Source organism: Neolamprologus multifasciatus, chromosome 15, assembly GCF_963576455.1.
Source record: "Neolamprologus multifasciatus chromosome 15, fNeoMul1.2, whole genome shotgun sequence".
Classification (NCBI taxonomy): domain Eukaryota; kingdom Metazoa; phylum Chordata; class Actinopteri; order Cichliformes; family Cichlidae; genus Neolamprologus; species Neolamprologus multifasciatus.
Window position 1 is genome coordinate 17,713,624 of NC_140453.1, and position 21,229 is coordinate 17,734,852.

The 21,229-nt window shown below is 39.8% G+C and overlaps 1 protein-coding gene and 1 long non-coding RNA gene across 3 annotated transcripts in view; one reads left to right on the plus strand and one right to left on the minus strand.

Annotated features, from left to right (window-relative positions):
• Positions 1–21,229, minus strand: part of LOC146501882 (uncharacterized) — a 230,233-nt gene that overhangs the window by 81,049 nt on the left and 127,955 nt on the right. The gene's annotated exons all lie outside the window — the stretch shown is intronic.
• jag2b (jagged canonical Notch ligand 2b) overlaps positions 19,079–21,229 on the plus strand; it is a 43,867-nt gene continuing 41,716 nt past the window's right edge. Inside the window, exons 1-2 of one of the 2 annotated variants that reach the window (XM_085132635.1) lie at positions 19,079–19,689; positions 20,355–20,675. In XM_085132635.1, coding sequence (XP_084988761.1) covers positions 19,621–19,689; positions 20,355–20,675 — 390 coding nt within the window. In that variant the 5' untranslated portion in view covers positions 19,079–19,620. The remainder of the gene's footprint in view (positions 19,690–20,354; positions 20,676–21,229) is intronic. The other variant, XM_085132634.1, reaches the window with a different exon arrangement.

Below are 21,229 nucleotides of genomic sequence, written 5' to 3' on the forward strand. Positions count from 1 at the left end.
TGGTTCCCTTCAAAGTAAAAGTTGTGCCTTACCGTTTACTCCAACATCTTCCAAAAACCACAACTTTTACTCTGAAGACCAAGACTATCCATTTGTGTTTACATTGGACTCTTCACAGTTTCAGTACCACTTTTCAAACAGTTTTCAGGTGTTGGCAATATGTTACGCACTGTATACCTCTCTGTAGCCGATTTCACCTCACAACTAGCAACAGCCTCTAGCAACGACTCACCTACTGATTAAGAAATACCCATTTTTCCCTAGTGACCAATTATTACCAACAAGCCACTGACTGGTCTCTTGTCAGCAGCCTATAGAAACCTTAACAATCAGTGGTTGCTGGAGTGACCAGTGGTTGCCAGGCTCCTGCAAACCAGTCTCTTGACTTGTATGACTGGACCCTTAATGGTTGAAGTGGAAAGGGAGGAGCCAGTGAACAATTTTCCACCAGTAGGAGCAGGCTAAATAGTTGCTGCGCACTATTTAGCAAAAAGCAACCTGTTTTTTTAGGCAGTGGATCTGCATTCTAAGCTTGGGTTGTTTTAGTGTAGGTAAAACTAGTTTTAGGTCAGTGATTTGTAACTTGTAATGCTGCAGCTATTGCGACAGTTCGAGTCACCTGCTACTATAGTAGTTCTCTGAGTGAACAGCTTGCCATGTTCAAGTTGAAATGACAGTACCCTGTCAAATGTCACACCCTACACAAGTAGGTACTTGGTTTACTACATCAAAATGAATATTCATAAGTATCAGAAAATGAGACGCACCTCTGAACTCACAAAGTGATTCTCAACAGCAGCTTCTTTAAATCTCAGGTCCAAATAGTCCAATCTTTGATTATATTCAGAGTGGATCTCTGAATGTGATGATGACCAGCATGTCTGTTACTATATTTTCACATTTCAAAATCACTTGCAGCTTCACTAACTAGGCAAGAAAGTTATCACTAATACTATAAAATGTTAGTGTTTTTCTTCACTCAAAAAGGGCTGGTACATCATTCATTATTTAATATGTGAGGAAGAGAACCACCCCACCTTGTAGTTTTGTTAACAAAATTACATATATAGATGTACAAAAACCGAAGCAAAGCCAATACTGTCTTAAAAGATTCACCTTCAAAGACACATTTCATTATATTAACATTAGTACAGTAATAATAATAAGAGAACTACACTTTGAAACAACCATTAATAGAGCTGAAATCCTTATGGTGCACCTGCAGAAATGTTTTTTTTTTTTACTTCAGAAATGCAATGAGTGAGTACAGATAGTGACAACAAGCTTAAAGTAATGCAGTGTAATATAACAGTAAATCCTATATTATATACAGCCGCATTTCTGTACTTATCTCTGTAGTTTGGGTGGAGAAAATAATACTACTACTACTAGCATTACAGACAACATTGTCCAAAATCAGCACCTCTCTGAAAGAAGAGCACGTTTAGCTTTAGCAGCCAGGTGCGCATATGAATAAATACTCTAGGTTAATATGAGCAATCAGTCTAGCATTTTTTTAATGCTTTTCAAGCACCAAGAACAGCTGACAATCAAAAGCTCAACATTAATTTTTCTTTAAACCTTATGCTTCTTATTCACTTGGTTTAAGTCTATGTTTGTGAGGCTCTTCTCCTCTACATACTAAGAAATCCAGCAGAGAGAAGAGCATAACGTTTGGGCATATCCCTATAAGTGTGTCATGGAGCCAGCTGAAATTCCGTCACCCGCGCAGATTAAAAACAATCAAAGGTTGTATTTTATTCCACACACTGACGCAAACATTTGGGGAGTAACTTCCACCCAAATAGCTTAGAAAAATATGCATAATCCTAAAGCCATAAATATAATTTGTTGAGGTTCTTTGTCCTTCGTCGACCATGGATCGTTCCTCGATGTGCGATTGTAGAGTTTGCTCAGACTGCGTGAAACATTTGCTCAATAGGTTCATATTTTCTCTCTCAAATGCATTTACTTTTGTGAGCGTGATATTGGGACACTTTGGAAAAATGTGGAAAGCACCTTTGGAAAACCATGAGATTACTTATTAGTGTTACACATTGTACCCCTAACAAGACTGCTGTATGCTGCCTGACCAAGACAAATTTCAGTATTTTGCATTGATGACAACGTGCACTTGCCGTGGGCTTGTTTCTGTAAGGTTAGGGAATACCCCAGCATTTATTTCCATCCAGAGTTCTATTAGGATTTTCCAAAGGTTTCATCATTGATGATGGGAGAGTCAGACTGCTGTATAAAGCCTTCTTCAGCAAAGATCCTCAGTGTGGATAAAGCGCTCTCCAGTCTGCCGTAACCCTCGAACTTCCCATTCCCATTAATGGGAAAAACCTAGTAATTCAGCACCTCACCCATGCTCGAGGTTTCTTCCTGTTAAATAAAATGAGTTTTTCCTTCCCACTGTGGCTAAGTGCTTGCCCTCTGTATTATTTTAGGCTCTTTACCTTACCTTACCTCAAGCAAGTAGAGGCCACCAATGTTGTGATTTCGCAATATATAAATAAAATGGAAGTTAATTGAGTTCAGTATCTTCAGGTTGTCAGCTGACCTTTTTCTTGGGGCACGTAATGTTCTCGAACCTAAACCTGACCAACTGAAGCAACTTCAGGTCATAACGCTATTCCCACAGGATGTTGTGTGGTAGGCATTTCACCCGCCTGTTCTTCCCCAAATATTCCCATCAATCTGATGACCTTTTTCCATTGCTCCAGGGTCTGATCTCCATGCTCCCTAGCAAATATAAACCTCATTTAAGCCACGTTTTCTTAAAGCAACGTAGCTTCCATTGAGCTCTCAGTGTACACTTAGAAATATTTACCTTCACTGTTAAACATAGCCTTGATCTGTTTTAGTAGTTTCACCATGTAGGCCAATAATTTGACCGTTCTGAAATGGGCTAATGGATTTTCCACAACCGCAGAATATCTTCAAACATGGTTGCTTGAGAACTGCATTGGTTAGTGTTGGATAATCTGTTAGCAAAAACATATTAATTACTGCAGTAATTATACAGTTGGAAGGCTTTTATTTGTTTCCTTAGTTAAATTCAGATGTGACTTGTTTTGGCCAGACAGTGTATTATATGTTCTAACATCATAAATTGCTGTTAGCTTTCAGAAGTTACTCAACACATCTGCAGTCCCTTTTCTCTCATATGACAATCGTACAGCCCTTTGTTTTTTTTTTTTAGGTCAAAGTGGATCTCAGCACTTGTTGTTTGGTTTACTGGAGAACCTCAGTGAAGGATTTCCAATGGTGCTCACAGTTTTCCATTGTCTTGTTCTCATCTAGTATGGTGGAGTATAATAGAAGTATTACACTTGTGTCTAGAAATAACTCATGAAATGTGTTAGCCATGAGGATTCAAGGCTGGAAGATAAAAAAATATTTTTAGAAATGTGTTTTACCAGTGTTTGCTTCTGATTTGGCTCAACGTAAAAGCCATTTTAACTTTTTAAGGCCAGTCTGTAACTTTTAACGTGCCTGTCAAAAGTGAAGAGCTGCACAGTGACTTCTCTTTAGGCTGAAATAGATTTGTTTGTTTGTTTGTTTGTTTCAGGCAAGTATTATCAGGTGATTATTTCCTAACACTTTCCCTTCTAGTTGTCAAGAGTATTTGGTGAACATTGCTGAGGATTTGCAGCAGCATTATGACTCACTGACTGAAAATAAAAGTACCGTCCATGCGGGTGAATAGCAGCTGCAAAGTGGGAAGGCTCGTGTCAGATGTCTGCTAATGTGATTGATTGGTGCAGAGAATTTGGTTGCCAAAAGAAGCACAAACAGAGTGGTAGCACTTCAGGTTCAGCTGGTTCGGCCAGCTTCAGCCTGTATTTGAGTTATTTTCGTTTTGTTTAACCTGTGGAGTCAAAACGTATTACGTATTCTGTGTTATCAGGCCTGCTGTTAATTTTGTACTTAGGATTTTTTTTCCCCATTGATTTTTTTTAATCAGCTTTTGTGTAATCTTATTTAGTTAGAAACAGCTGTGTGTTTCTGTGTTAAACACACATCTTTTGAGTGTAAAGGCAATCTCTGAGGTCTTTTTTTACTGATTCAACACTGGTGACTAACATTATTCTTGGAGACTTATAGGAAAGGTTTCACAGTTTTGGAGGAATGTGGTTATTAGCCCTTTTTTTGGCGGAAATTAATTGCAGACTGATGACCTGTCTGGGCAGTTACAGGGATAAGGACTAGAAACAGAGGAAAACCCTGACACAATGCGCCCAATAGTCCAGGCCTGGGACCACCACACACACACACAGATCTTTTTTTGCATTTAATGCACTATACTGCGGAGCAGCGAACAAGAGACGTCAGAATATGAGAACAGATTCTCTTCTAAACTGTGAAATGTTTTCTTCACACTTCTGTGTAACGAACAGGATATCGTGTCCAGACTTGAGTTGAGTTTTGCTGTTTTCACAAAAAACATTTCAGCCATCTTTTTTTTTAGTCGTCACATCTGAGCGAACAGTAGGCATTTACGTTATTCAAGTCGTTTTTGCTCAGTTTTTAACTACAGTCATTGTGTCTTTGGCTCCAGCACCTTCAAGCCGTGTACCTGAATGCCACAAAGACGGAGCATTTGCTGCTACTGCTTCTCTACTAGTCGTACTGGTTGCATTGTGCTCTCTGTGTAGACACTCAGTTAGCTTTGGCTTGCTGATAACTGTTGGCTGCAGCTCAACTTCATTGTGTCGGCGCCACAGTGTCAAAAAAGCAAATGAGCACGTTTCGTCCGTTAACTGTCCCTTTAGGTCTACCAGTGCAACAAGCCTAACCTGCCCCTCTGCGACAAATCTAAACACATTTTTGACAGTTTAGAGTGAGGTTGCAGACTGTGCTACAGGTAAGCCATATGCTACTTGTATTTAATATACAGGAAAACTCATATTTATGGTAAGCAAATGACTGAGTATTTCATTCTTGCCTATGCTGGATTTTCAACCATTTGCCCAGCATTTCTACCTCCATCACTCAGGCACACAACAAAGGTGTTTTGTGTCCGTATGCTTGACCCTAAGGTGTTGAAATTCTCAAAAACAGATCAGTAACGTGGGAACCCAGTGGTTCCCTGTCACAAAATACTTCATTCATCAGTACTTTTATAGCTGTACCCTGCCCCCATGGCTATGCTGTAATTGCTTCTTCAACTGTGATTGTTTTTTTGTTTTCTTTTGTTAATGGTTCGTGCACTGTTTGACAGTCTCTTACTGTATTTTTTGACGATCTGAACAGCAGAAAATACATTTAAAGGTGCTATGTGTAGTATTGAGTTATTGAAGAAGGTGTAGTACTGTTAATGATTTTGTATCAAGTCCAAGACTAAGTCACTTTTGCTTCTTAATTAGCAGACTGGTAGCTGAATATTCGGAAGCAACAGAGGTAGTGAAGGAGCTCAGTGACTGTATGTTGTAGCACATGTTATGAAAATCCTACACATACTACCTTTAAGTGAGCAAAGTACTCTTTTTCTTATGGTAAAGACATAAAGAAATTTGTCCAGTTGTGATTTATTTTTTTTTCCCTTTTTGGTGTCTTAAACTGAATTTGTGTTTTTAAGAAAATATTTTCAGAAAAAGGTACAGGTATGAACATTGCATATTTATGAATTTATCATGTATTTTATGCTTTATTAAAATGTGTATACTCATTGTGGGCAGTGTTTTTAGTAATGTTTCGATTTTGTTAATTTATTACCTAAATGTTAAAATATTTAACTTTCAAAACATGACACTTGGTACAAACATACAGGATATTTAAATATGATACTTTGCATGTGCACTGTGTTGGATTAAACTGCATTCAATTCAAATAAAAATGGGTTTGATGCCCAAAGTGTCTGTTTGTGCTCTGAGTATTTACTTACTTTTCTTTCTTTGCGTAGAATAAGGATCATCATATCTGTGTATATTTTATGTCATTTCTTTTACTGATGTTTATTTGTATCTCAATAGGCAAAGAACAGCTAAGTGGTTGAAAAAAATAAGGTTTTCAGAGGAAAGGTGTGTAATGCTACTGATGACTGTGCTTGACATTTCATTAGGTACACTTTGTCAGTACCCTCTTTTGCCTTCAGAACCGCCCAAATTCTTTCACATTATAGATTTAAGAAGCTGCTGGAAACATTCCTTAGAGATTTTGCATCCCAAGAATGCTGTATTGGATTGAGATTTGGTGACTGTTTAGGCTATTTGACTACAGTGAACTCATTTCCATGTTGAAATGATTTGAGCTTTTTGAGAATAGTACTCAGTGGTCATAAACAGATGGACATGGTTAGCAGCAATAATCAGGTAGGCTGTGGTGTTTAGATGATGCTTATTTTGTATTAAGGGGTCCAAAGTGTACCAAGGAAATATCCTCTACATTGTTACATCACCAGCAGGAGCCTGAGCCGTTGATACAAGACAGAGTGGATCCATGCTTTCATGTTTTGGTTTTTTTAATCTTCTGTTGGCACCTTTTGGTGAACTTTAGCCTCAGTTTCCTGTTCTTGGTCGATGGGGTTGCCACCCAGTGTGGTTGTCTGCTGCTGCAGCCCAACTACTTCAAGGTCAGACGTGTTGTGCATTTAGAGATTTCCGTCGGCATACCTTGGCTGTAACAAGACATAATATATTTGAGTTACTGTTGCCTTCCTATCAACTTTAAGCAATCTGACCATTCTCCTCTGACCTTTGACATCAACAAGAGATTTTCACTCAGAAAACTCACCAAGTAGTTTTCTCTGCAAAAACCTACAGATAGGAATATCCTGGTAAATTGTGGGAATATCCCAGTAAATTAGATCAGCCCATTTGGCACCAACAACCGTGTCACATTCAAAGTCTCAAATGTGTTGTCATTAAATTTTGTTGATGCAACTGCTTATGAATGTCATTGAGAGTCTAATCTGTTACCCAAAATGTATTGTTTGCATCAGACAGTTCCATTCACTTCATAGTAAAGCAAAAGATCTGCTTTTTTTGTGGTTACCATAAAATCTACATCACTTCTCCGTGCCTGCTTATATAAACCTGTCAATGGCCTTTATGGGGCCCTGTGATATGAATCATCCCTCTTGAAGAAAAAAAAAGGCATCCCGATAAGACACAACTAGCTGTGAATCAGGAAATGAGACAACACATTTATGCAAAGAATCCGCCTGTAAAGATAAGCCAGAGCAAGTGTAAATTCATCATGATTTCTTTTTTTTCCCCCAGAAATGAAAACGGGCTCTTTTTTTTTTTCTCATTTTACCCGTGGTGATTTTATCTGAGGTGGCTCAGCAGAGGTGTTGTCTTTCTTATGGAAGCATTGTTACAAAGACAAAAATGACTTTCCATCACAGTCAAAAGTTCATCAGTCAAAGGTGTTATCCAATCACAACTCTCTATCGCTTTCATTTGGAGTATTATTTTCTTTTCTCTGGCTTTCTTCAATGCATGTTGCCTGGAAACAAAATCGCAACAAGTCACACTCCCTCCCATTTTAGCATCAAAACTTGCTTCTCTGGTAACGCAACTCCTGCAGAAAGCACGCACAGACACACAACAGAGTTAGTGGCAAGAATTTCTTTGACCTTTTAAAGACAGACAAAATGAGATGTTTCATCTGTTTGCAGGATTGGTAGGCAGTTTTCTACAGATTACAAAAGAGTGGTTTACATATCCTTCAGTAATGTATTAAAATATATTAAAGACTACTTCGAGTAGAGGGACATAGATGTTTCACTTCTTGGCAGGAAAAGTAGGTTGTTTTTATTATTTTTTATTATTTTCTTTCACCTACTGCATCCAAGGAATTGGGTGGGCCAGCCTACGCCAGCTTTCATAGGGTGAGGCAGGGAATACCATGGACAGGCCTCCAGTCTATTGTTGAGCCATTCACTAACCTCCATGTCCTAAGATTTTGGGTGGAAGCTGGAGAGAACCCACCCATGCAAACCCCACATAGAAATACCTAAGCTGGCCACTGACCCTCTCGCTGGAGGAAAGAAAAAGTAAAAACTAAAATGCAGAGGCAACTTTTGTATATTTGGATGACACAGGGAGCATGTGACAGTCTATTTAACAGAGTTTGCATTCATTTAGAGTCCAGCAGACAAATGTAACCCCAATGTGCAAAAACACTCTGTTTGTCATGCTGTTTGATTTTGGACATACGGTTGATGAGTGAGTTGAAAGATAGTTAAATCAAAGAGACTAAAATATACCTTAAGATACTGTTATCTATGTATTTTTAAGTTGTGTTCACCATCCTTAGATCACTAGAGAAGCTGAATCTGATATTTGAGTCAGCTGAGTGGCTCCCCAATGAAGCCTCTATTCTTACAGACACTGCGCACATGATCAGCAATTGTATCCTCAACACCATCTTAGGCGAGGGTGGAGGGGATGGGTGGATGCATCAGTCCTTATGTTGTGTCCCTGCTGCTTTCATGTTGTAACTGGATGCATGGGATGTCTCTGTTCTCCAGAGACCATCTGGATGTGTGTGTGTGTGTGTGTGTGTGTGTGTGTGTGTGTGTGTGTGTTTTTCCACAGCAGATGGATTACCACTCCTCTTTTTCTGAATACAGTCCATTCACAGGTGGGATCTAAAACAAGCCCTTTGAAAGAAAGTTCAGATCCAGTAACTACCACTGCAGGTACAGGATGCACCAAGCCAGAATTCTGACACACTCTCCATCTGTATGCTGATAAGATCTTCAACCTTATATCAATCAATACAAATCTTCAGTATGCCTTTGTGCACAGCAATTCTCCTAACCTGTAGATTTTTGTATTCTGTGTTTTTTTTTTTAACTGAAGGGCTAAATTCTGTACTTAGTGGGTAGAATTACAATCATATTCCCAGCTAATAAGATACACTGGTTAAACTGCTTCATCTGCTACATTTTCTAAGAGCCTAGTGGGAAAATTTGGACTGTCATCAGTACACATGTTCAGACTTCTTCAGCTGAGGACAGTCTTGGCTGGAGAAGTCACTTTGACGAGTGACGAAATGTTTGCCCCACTGAAAACGTTACATCCAGATGAACAGAATCAACTTTTTGGAATTATGTGTACTCTACATTTTCTGGAGGTTTCATATTGCTCCTGTTAAATAATTTTAAAAAAATGTAAAAGAGTTGGTTTCTGTTCTCATTGTCATCCTATTAAAATTCTGAAAGCTCTTTATATTTACCCTGAAAACATCAGTGAATTTTCTAATTGGATCAAGGGGTCTATGATATATCGGGTACAAATGAAATCACTTCAAGATGTCCTGCCCTTCTGCCCTTAGCTCCTAAACAGTTAGGTCATAACCCTGGATTAACATGCCATTGTGCTTTGAGGAACAGCAGAAGAGAAACTGCATGGTCCAAAGTGATAAACAGACTTCCATAGGGACCAGGTGAATACCCATAACCTGTTTCAACTTTAGAGAGATAATATCAAGCAGGCCATAAATGATTAACTGCTCTTTTTTGCAGTCTGTTGAGTTCTTGTGCACGTGTACTGGCCTTATCAGTGAGGTAAATTTACAAGGCTCTGGGATTTCCCAGCTAGGATGGGTTAAAGCGAGCCTCTGCTTCTAGTACCTCCATACCTGGAAGGAGTCAAATAGGAAAATGTTATCTGCTATGTTAACACTGACAATAAGGAATCTGAACAAAATACCATATTTCACTTTAGCCCTTTAACCAGCAGTATTTAGATAATCTGAGCATCATATCTTATCTCTCAGTACAGGGGAAATGAAAGAGACAATAATTTAGGTTCAGAGGAATTAAGGACTAAACCCCTGCAGCTTTTTCTTTTCAAAATCTCACTCATTGTTGACGGTGGTTACCTTGCTGAAAAAACACTAAATAAAAAGGATCTTCGATCTGTTTTAGACTTGCAAAAATGTTTTAATAACTAAAAGATTAAATTAAGTTTCTTGGAAGCAGCTAAGAAGTGTGTCAAGGTTAAGTTGCTTGTTCATGTTGCCAAACATGACCAAGCAAATCGAGGCATGCATTATGCAATGAGATTAACTTGCACAACTGGTTAACATCATGAACACAGGCGTTTCCTATGTAAACCATTCGCAAAAGTGTGTGCGTGCTCATATCTTAGCTGGTGTGGACCGTTTCCCTGTTCGTCCGGTGTTACTGTAGTCCAACTATGCTTTTCCAGTTAGTTTGGAAATGTCTGTCACTTTTCCAATTCTTTAAACAGTAAATATGTCAAACAAGCCAGCATGGGCTTGGAAATGTGAGCTCTCTGTAAGAGAGCACAGAAATGTATGCGGTACTGTCGCTGGAGCAGAACATAAGGGTGTGAAAGAGGTAGAGGTACGCCTGGGTTTCAGCGGTGGCTAAACATGCGCTTTTATCGCAGCGGAAATGCACCCTTTCCACACACTTGCTGGCTTACTCAGCCATGGGGAATTACGGGACAAAAACTGGGAACTTAAGGTCACTGAGGCACAAAGCTTCTTTGACCTCATACTGATTCACGCTTCAGAAATTACACAAAAATTTAATCTGGTAGCCATGTATGAAAAATGTATACTAAGTTTGGATTTCTTAAGTCATCTGATTTGATATGAAAAATGTCAAGTATCAAATTAGCTTGGTGTCTAAGTAGTTCTAATGGAAGATCCAGTTCAACTGTAGGCTACATAAACTGCTGTTAACAGTACTTAAAACTGCAAATCCCTGCAAACGACTTCCTTTTTTTTGAAACTGTCTGTATGCCAAGGTATGGACGTTCAAATCCAACTGTCATATTTCAAATAGCTGAACAAAGCTTTCTAGTCCTGGACTGTCTGTTGCAAATTAAAAAATTATTTTCACTGAAGTGAAGTTGAAGTGAGCTAAAATTAATATATCGGTTGGTTTAAGTGTACTACAAAAAAAAAAACTGCCTCAAGGTTGCAGAGCTTATTTTGTCTGCTAACTCGTCAGTCAGGCTCTGGAGAGTTCCCTTTGGCAAACATGCTTGGCGTTGTCCTCACTTCTGCTTGTTTAGGAAAGGTTACTGCAGTGTCTTCAGACGCTTTCTCCTGGCAATGCTTATCTCAGCTCTGCAACATCAAAAAAAAAAAGCAACAACCGTCAAGAGCCATAATTTCCTCCATTTGCCATACGATATCTTTGGTCAGTGGGTGTTACGTAGGCTATTGTTACACTGGACACACTGGTCAGCAGGTGTCACATATTGTTAACATGTAAACGTGGATAGTTTAAAGTTAGCCTCAGGATAGGGTGGCAGACTTTTTGGGATATTAAATATCATTCAAGTAGACATATAAATCCCAAATCATTAAAGATTTACTAGACTTTTTAAAATGAATAGCTCATCCTTGCTAATGCCAGGTTCAACCCACTTTTTCCTTTCGACCTACCTTACTTGAGAAGGAAACATCCTCAGGGATTTAGGTCTGTACTGACATGTGAGCATCACACAGTTTCTTTAGTTTCTATTTGTCAGCTGCACATCCACGATGTAAATCTCCCGTTCCACCACATCCCAAAGGGGCTCTAATGGGTTAGGTAACTGCAGAGGCCGTTTGAGTACAGCGAACTCATCGTCATGTTCAAGACACCAATTCGAGATGATCTGAGCTTTGTGAAAAGATGTGTTATGCTGCTGGAAGCAGCTAAGAGAGGATGGGTACACTGTACTATCCCCCACACCATTTCACCACCAGCACCAGTGTGTACCATTGATATAAGACAGGATGGATCCATCCTTTCATGCTGTTCACGCCAAATTCAGACCCTACCATTCAAATGTTGCAGCAGAAACTGAGACTTATCAGACCAGGCAATGTCTTTCCAGCCTCTCATTATGCAATTTTAGAGAGCCCATGTAGCTTTAGTTTCCTGTTTTTAGCTGGCATCCAGTCTAGTCTTTTGCTGCTGTAGTAGATCTGCTTCAAGGCTTAACATGTTGTGTGTTCAGAGATGCTCTTCTGCATACCTTGAATGAAAAGAGTAGTTATTTGAGTTTGCCTTACTATCAGCTGAAAGTAGCCTGGTCAGTCTCCTCTAACCTCGCCTGTTGAACTGCCACTCATTGATTATTTTCGCTCTTTTAGACCACTCCATAGCGTAGTGGTTTATATATTTGTCTGAGAAGTAAAAGGACTCCACTTAGAGGCCGAGAAGATAGACAGTTCCCTCAGAGATTACGTCAGGAGCAGGGTTTTAATAGTTTTGCAATTTTCATTAGTTTTTATTTTTATTTAGTTTTGACTTCAGATTTTCAATTTTATATCAGTTTTAATTAGTTTTTACCAATTATTTGCTAGTTTAGTTTAGTTTTTATTTTTTTGAAAATCCTTAGTTTCAATTTAGTTTTGATTAGTTTCAGTTATAGTTTTAGTTGTGTTTGCAATAATTAAGTGTAACAAAATCCCAGTTTCATCATATCAGTCATTCTGCTCATCCTTGGGTATGTTGCTATTCCAGCTACCATAGTGCACCCTGGACAGGTCGCCTGTCTGTCGCAGGGCTAACATGCAGAGACAGACAACTCACATTCCCACCTATGGGTTCTTTAAATAAATAAATAAAGGCAGATGAACAACCATTGATACCAGGCAACTATAAAATGTATATCTTGGCCCCAATGAGATTATTAACTCTCGCAGCACCGGGTGTTCGTAATTTTGGTTTAAGTGAATTGATAAACTTTTTGAAGGTAATTGACTCACACAGTTGTGTAGATATCCCCGTCCTGTTGTCTCGGGATGCATCACGCTGCCTTGCCTGGGGTTAGCTTCTGTTTTCTGGGGATGAGGGTTGAGTGTGCTCCCTTACCTTCTCAAGGTAAGCTAGGTTAGCCTTCTTGTGTGTGCTTTTCAAGTGCACTTTAAGGTTTGTGGGATTTTTTTCCCTTTAGAAATGTCCCTCATAATTTGTCTCTTTCCACTACAAGACACTTGCTTTATCCAAAACACAGTCATATTCAAAGTAATCCCAAATTGGACTCTGGCTCCCGACTTTTCCTGACATGATTCTGCGCGTGGATGGAGCAGCAACACAGAAGACTCAACTAACGTACTTGCCACCTACTGGCATAATTAGACAGCAAGAAAAAAATCTGGAAACTAAACTTCATTTTCACCCTTGACTATTGTATGACACGCACACATCAATGAAAACTAAACACATTTTTGCTATAAATTCAGTTAATTTTAGTTAGTTTTGTGAACACTCATTATAGTTTTAGTTAGTTTTCCTTTTTTTTGTTTTTATTTTTATTTCCGTTAACGAAAATGTTTTTTCACTTCTAGTTTTCGTTATTTCGTTAGTTTTCGTTAACGATAATAACCTTGGTCAGGAGGGCCATTAACTACAAAAATCTGCAAAATGAAATACGCTACCCTGTGACAACCCCTTGAGAGCAGCTGAAAGTTACTTATTCTCTGTAAACCCTAGAGATGGATGTGCGGGGGAAATCCCAGTCGATCACCATCAACCAGGCACCTTCAGAGTCACTTCAGTCACCATTCTTGCTCATTCCAGTGCACAGTTTAAACTTAAGCACGGCCTCTTGATCAGACCTGTGTGCTTAGTTTTTAATTACAATTTGCTGATTTTCTAATCGATAATGAAAATCTAGGTCACAAACTAGGATGGTCGTATTTACAGTATTTGTATTCTTAGAACATTATTGAGTTTTATGTTGTTGTGACACAGCTCATACTATACGTGATCACTTATACTGGTACTATGTAAGTCTGAGTGCTGATAACGTTGTACATGTCAAGATAGTTTATTTTCAAGGCTGAACTCACAAGCATTTGGCAATATGTTCTTTGAACACAAGTGCGCTGGACAAGCTGGATTTCTCAGCTAGCTTGGGCACAGCGGATACGGTAGTTTCCCCGTTCCTATCTTGAAAGTTTAAACTACGGGTGAGATGTTCTTTCAGCTGATATAAGCAGATAAACTGTACCTAAAACACTTTATTTTCATTTAGGTGCTGTGGGAAGGTATGATAACATTACTTCTGTAAGCGAATGAGTTCTTTTATCTCCACTGATAAATGCTACCTTCTTAAAATGACCTCTTAAAAGTGCAGATAATTCAGATAATGCCCTCACTTGAATTCAACCATTAATTATGCTTGTGCTACTGCACACACCGATCAGCTACAACACTATAACCAGTGATAGGCAAAATGAATAACACTGATCTTACTGATACAGTATGCTCTGTACGATAAACTTCCCCTGCATTCATATGACACGTAATAAGACTATTTGGTTCAAAGTACTATGCATATGAAGAAAGAAAGGAGCATATGGTTCTTGGAGCACCACCGTCGGTTTTAAAACAAGCAATCAATATGTTATTGTTAATTCAAGGGCTTTTACATCAACTTACGGCCATTTTTACACACAATCCTCCATTTTCAGATTCTCAGACTCATATTGGACATTTGGCTGACAAGTACATTCATGGCCAGGTGAGGCTTGTTCCTCTTATTTCATGACAAATGAAGCAGACTTAATATCTAAAATTAATCCAAGGTGTTGAATTTCACTGAGATGTCAGTGCAATCCAAGAAGGTTATCATTAAGATGAAAAGCTAAATAAAGTAGCCATCAAAAACCTTTGGAGTGGCAAAATCAACAACCTGGTACTTTCTTTAAAAGACTAAATGCACTGACCAACTCTGCAACACTAGAAGGCCTAAAAGACCTTTTAGTACCCTGATTATAACACAATAGACCTGAAAGTGAATGGCAGTGAATCCATGGTTAAGGAGAAACAGTCTCACAACATCTAATTAAATGAAGTACACCTTCGAGGAGGTAGTCTAAAGAGATGCCTTCATGAATGGAAATGCAGAGGCTTTGACTACAAGGTGTAAACCACTGTTTCCACTGAAGAACAAAAAGACCAGAGTAGATTTTGAAAGAAGACAAATCTGAAAGAGCCAGCACAGCTCTGGAAAAAAAGTCTTTGGACTGATGAAATCAAGATTATGTAGTACCACAGCGATAGGAAGAGAATTAAGTCATGATGCCGATGAGCTGTAGTGTACAGTGCAGATGAAACTGAAGGCAGAATGACTCACAGCCAAGCAGCAACTGAAGGTGGCCACATTAAAAGGTCACTTCAGAGATACTGAAATCGAGAAACCTGACTTAAACTGACTACAAAAATATACACTAAAAATGTCTTTTACCAGGTCAGGTTAGTTTGCTTTGGAGCAGCTACAATTCTTCAGCCCTGACATGCATGTATTGGTATAAAGCATAGATTAAATCAAAAAGAAAATAAGTAATTATTTCACAGATAATAATGAAACTATCAAAACTACAGTAGATAAAACAACAATAAAAAAAACAAAAGACCTAGAAAACCTGAAAGGACAAAGCCATCAAGGTGATCGTTACGTTCTGAACCTAAACTGCCTCTCTAAATAGGAATATTCCAGTTATTGATGCCAGTTAAGTAGGTCAAGGGGGAAAGGTTGTGGCCACGAAACAAGTTTGGTCAGTGAAGGCTGAACTCTAGAGGTCACAAACGGAGGTCTTTAATCATTCAAAGTCCCTTTTAGAGACATGAGTTTGAATAAATCCACAAGGGAAATAAACTGCTATTAAATAGTAGTGTTTATGGTCCATGTAGACCGGCCTCTATAATATTCCTCTGAGATGCAGCCATCTGCACTGTAGAAATCACAGACCTCACTAAGTATTTGGAATTCACTCTCCTCCGACCAAGGTAATGAAGCTACCCACCTCTATTAAAAATCCGAAGACATCAGCAAATGATCATCATCTTTGTAGCCATTAGAGCTTGATGAAAAACAGCACGCCTCAACCTTGACCCAAGCCACCTCCACCACCCCCGCCAAACACCACCACCGCACACACACACACACACACACACACACACACACACACACACACACACACACACACACACACACACACACACACACACACACACACACACACACACAGAGTCCCCGAAAGATGCGTAAAGATAAAAGAGAATCGACCCGTCAGCCGTATGCACAGAGACTGGAGATCTAAAAGGAGAAAAGCCATGAAAAATGGATGAGAGAAGAAATCCACTTCACCTACCCCCTGGAGGCTGGCAAACCCCCCACAGCACTCCCACTCATAATCCTTTCTCCTCCTGCACACACACTCCTCTCCCTGCGCCTCAAACACACGCATGTGGTGTATGCAAACAGGAAGACACGGTAGGCACACACACCGCCTCAGGTCCTCGGTAGGTGTTAGAATTCATCAGTTTGGTGCTAATATTAGTCTTTTATAACATTATAGATGTTATCCGTGACTGATGTGATAAAGCGAGGCTCCATGAATCTTAAATTTATTGATTTATTTTCTCTTGTTGGGATTCAATTCAGAATTCCGTTTTTTTTTCCCCCTTTTTGATCAATTTTATAAAAAAAGCGAATGTATTAAGAATCCTTGAGCTTAAAGATATGCTGAACAAATTGCATTTGTCACACATTTAATGGAGAGACTCATATTAGTGAATCATAAATGTCTAAATGCTTTCACAGACGCGTTTCTACTGTGACATGAAAACAGGTCTGGCTATTGAAGTGCTGAATATGGGAATAAAAGCATTTTTAATATATGCTTTTAATGCAAGAGATTGGTTATGAATAACCTTCATGTATAGAGGACTTTAACAGGTAAATCTAAAGCCACATCTATCTCTTAGGCTTTACTCTAGGGCTCTCTGCTAAACATTAACACCAGCATCCTAATAGCAATGCAAACATGCTGGTCACTGCCTTAGTTTAGCAACACCAAAAACCAATAAGACCAGTAGCAACAGTCCTTTCATCCATCCATCTTCCTCTGCTTACCTAGGGTCATGGGGCTGACTTGAACCTATGCCAGCTGTCAGACAATGAGAGCACGGTGCATCCCAGGCAGGTCGTTAGCTCCAGTATTCAGTAAAAAAGAAAATTATTGGCTGTAGTTTGAAAATTTATGGATCCCAGAGGGGAACATTTGTGTTTGCTTCATTGGCAAAATATCCCAAAGCCACAAATACCACTCTCATGATTCCTTTTAAACAGTGCAGACATTGGGTCAGTAGGTTTAAGGTACCGCACAAGAACTTTTAAGCAACCAAAAATTTAAATACTGTATTTTGAGCCTGCATCACATTTTTTTGGGCTGACCACAAGCTGAACCATTATCTCCCAGCATGGAACATGCACACTCTTACACATTGTTCCTTTGCCACCCAAGACTATTTACTTATCCAACTTAAGGCACTAACATGTACTTGTGACAGCGTGTGAAATGTTCCAGTCAAAGCGACTGCGGTGGCTTAGGATATCGGCGGCCTCCTTCAAGGACTATCTGACAGGTTGGCAGGCGCCTGATGAGGAGGAGACAGTGACATGAAAGGAGGCTGAAGGCTGCTGTCACGTACATTTTGAGTGGCAGCTTATCCTGGTAGCGTGGTAAATGTCTACCTGAGCCCGTAGAATTGTTGTCATAGATTTTGGCGAGTTTATCTGGGTACTCGTGGCAGTGAATACTGCCATTGTTTAACAGAGCAATGTTAGGCTTGAAACAGAGATGTTAGTTTTCTTTAAATACCTCCCATCTATGACCCATGCAGTTAATGCTGCAGTCAAAAACATCCAGTCCTGTTAATATGAGTGCACATCTTACTTAAAACCTTACATGATTATAGTATTTAGAAAAATAACAAATAAAGGGGCTGCTAAACTACTGGATATCGGGAGCTTTAACCTACAAATCACGCTCATGCTAAGGTGTGGCTCATAGTACTGAAGAAAAACAATATGTGGACACTCTGGCTCGGGTCGAAGATGAGGAAGTTGTAAAAGTGTAAATTAGCATTAGATTAAAGGAGAATTAATTCTTAGTTGTGGGTGAATAACTGGAATGGTTAAAGAGGGAGCCTTTTCACAGCAGCCTTTTTCACAGCAGGTGCTTTATTTTTCGGAGTGAGCAGCCGCTAGTTGCAGCTTGCCTATTAGAAGTGACCTTAATTCACTTCTTCAATGCAGGAAGAAAGAAATATCAAAAGAGCTTGAACATGCTTTGAGAAATGATTATTGCTGTGCTTATAATGGGCTTATAAAGCATGGAAAAACACTGGTAAGGACTGACCATCTATCAGGGAGGACCAGATCACCTGAGTGCGCTGTGAGGAGATGCAGGTATCCCAAACATCTGTTTCTGTGAGCATGTATGCCTCTGTGTACAATCTGAGAGAAGAGGAGTCATTTTATATGACCAAACGTGCTTGCTGCTGTCGTTGTGTTCTTCGAGAGGGGGTCACCTCCACTCCTCGTGGAGTATAAAGGCAGCGGAATGAGCTGGGGACAAGGCAGCTCATTAAGTCAATAAGGGAGAGGTTTCGTTGTGGATTTATGTGGTCAAATCAAAGAGCAATGAGATGCAGCAGAGAACAGAGAAGCAAAGGAAACAAGAGAAAATGTATGATGGGAAATGCTGCACCAACAGTAGGTTTGTGTTTTTAACTTAAGATCCACGCAACACCTAAAAAAATACAGGAAAAATTCGAACATGATTTCATATTTTTAAAGTTGACGAGTATTGCATAGACAGTAGAGGGCGCTCTAAACTGCAATTCGTGGACTGAAAAGTGTTGCGTTGTATGGAGTATTTTTTTCCTTCCTCTTTTTTTAAACCTTTAATCGCAGTTAATGCTCCAGAAATGTTGATGATTAGATTAAATACATTTGCACCTCTTTATTTCTCCATATCACTCCAATAACGGTGTTAGTGGCAACAATTTTAAGCATTATTAGATAAAATCAAAAGCAACCACTTGAAAAGAAAATGAAACTGTACTGTAAATGAATCAAATAATCCCCGCAGATTAACGCCAAACATTTAGCACACTTGTAAGGCTTATTATTGTTAACTTTAAGAGCAAATCTTTTTTTTTTTTTAATGTGCCTTCTGCCATCGGGCGTCACTTCATTTAAACACCCATCCAAATTTGTCTCTGGGCCTAATTAAGACTGTAATTAAAAGCACAGCAGCGCCGATAAATTCCTAATTTGACATAGGCTAATGGCCATGCTCATTATAATATCTTTGCGGCCGCGTTTAATTAAAGTCGACCCCTGCTTTGTTTGCACGCTGTAATGCGGTTTGTCTAAATGAAGCTCAATAGAAAGGCAGTACAATTCAAGTTTTGGGAGGAGGCGGAGGTGGAGGAGGATTGAAGCGGGGGTTATTATACTATTGTCCGCCCCTTAATCCGGTTGGCTCAGAGACTGCCCGCAGGCCAATTTGTAAGTGGTTTGCGGAGCTGCCAATCACAGCAGACATCCTCTCCTCAGGCTGTGGCAACGAAACATCTCAGTTGCTGTGTGGAGAGATTTGACGGAGGGACGCTGCTGTACATGGACCATCACTGCGCCTGTTCACACACACGCATGTAATGCCTCGCTGAAATCTGGACGTACACGTTGGAGACGACACGCGTGTCAATATTCCATCTTTGCATGTATGGAGAGGAGGAACTAGTCGCCGGGTCCGCGGCTGTTTGTCTTTTTTTTTTAAATCGTCCCCCCCTCCCCACCTCCACACATATCACTCTAATTAGTCGGAGGCATGTGGAATTTCACCAGGATTAGGAATTGCTTCCCAATAGTGTGCCTGCTGTTGACGTTATGGACGGAGGTAAGAGGGTGTTTTTTAAAAAATAATTTATTTATTACTCATATTTAATTCTGCTCCGCATAATTAAAAAAAATGTTTAAAATTAAAATTAAAAAGTTGGTGGGCGTGGAGAGATGCGTTGGCTCTCCGGCGACGCATATTCGCGTCACATTAATCGATAATTGAATTACGTAGCCGTCAGTTGTGGAGCATGTGATCGTGTTACCATGACAAGTGTAAGGAATTGATACAGGCAACTCTCCATTTTGGTTTAATGCCGACTCCTTTATTTGAATTTATTCATCGTCTTGAGGGGAGAGAATTAGGCCTGAACCAAACAAGTTGTAAGTTGGATTGCATCAATTGGCTGCTGCAGCGGTTAATTCGCTCCCGTCTGAGAGTAACCTGATTGTCTAAAATCCCAGCGTGCAAACTGTACGCTGTTCACGTGCTCCATTCATGATGCAGAAAAATATTGTGGCACATCCACCCAATCTCCAAAACCTCTATACCGTTTTAAATGGAGAGTAAGACTCAGATTTGGCCACTTCCATACTATTTTTTTTTTTTTTTTTTTTTTTTTTGCGCACCAGATTAAGATGTATAAACTATGCTGTAATTTCTCCACAAGAGCCTATATGTAGTCCTCTCTATTAAAAAAAAAAATGTATATACGTTGGTTGTAGGTGTCCCAGTCAACCGGCTATTTCGAGCTGCAGCTGATCTCCGTGGAGAATGTAAACGGCGAATTGGCGGACGGGGAGTGCTGCGATGGTCCCCGGAGCTCCCAGGACCTGAGCTGCACTCAAGACGAGTGCGACACTTACTTCAAAGTGTGCCTGAAGGAATATCAGATGGAGGTGGCCACCACTGGCTCCTGCACGTTCGGAGCTGAATCTACGCAAGTTGTCGGTGGAAATACGTTTTCTCTTAAGGGCGCCAACAATAACCCGAATAAAGTCGACGATGGTGGCAGGATTGTGATCCCCTTCCAGTTTGCTTGGCCGGTGAGTGATTTCTCTTGCTCCAGTTAAGCCTTTCTTCACCCTTTCTTCAGACAGTGCATCATTTTGAACCCGGTTTAAAATGTAGGGCGGGTTTGGGTTTTTTTCCCCCTCCTTGTTACAAGTACCCGCGGGCACACGCGCGCGCAAGCACACACCTGCACAAACTCGTGGGTAGAAAACGCTCTGGTATTCTGCATAAATGAGGTTTTCCCCAGCAACACCTACCTGGAGAAAAGTTCATATTTTCAAAATAAGATCCACCAGATAAAAAAAACAAAAAAAACAAAACCAACCCCCCCCCCCCCCCCCCCCCCAAAACAAAAAAAACTACAGCTTACAGTTGCTTCCAAATTTAGTTGACAGTCAGTTATTTTGTTGATTATTTCATCTAGAGCTTATTTCTCAAAGGTCCGAGCAGATTACCTTTAACTTTTGAGCAGCTATATCAACAATTGCTTGTCGTGGCTCAAATTGAAGCGATTCTCCTTTATACTGTTAAGACTGGAGGCAAGAACCTGTAAAGGAGTCGCAGTTGGAATAGATTTAAAGCAGTG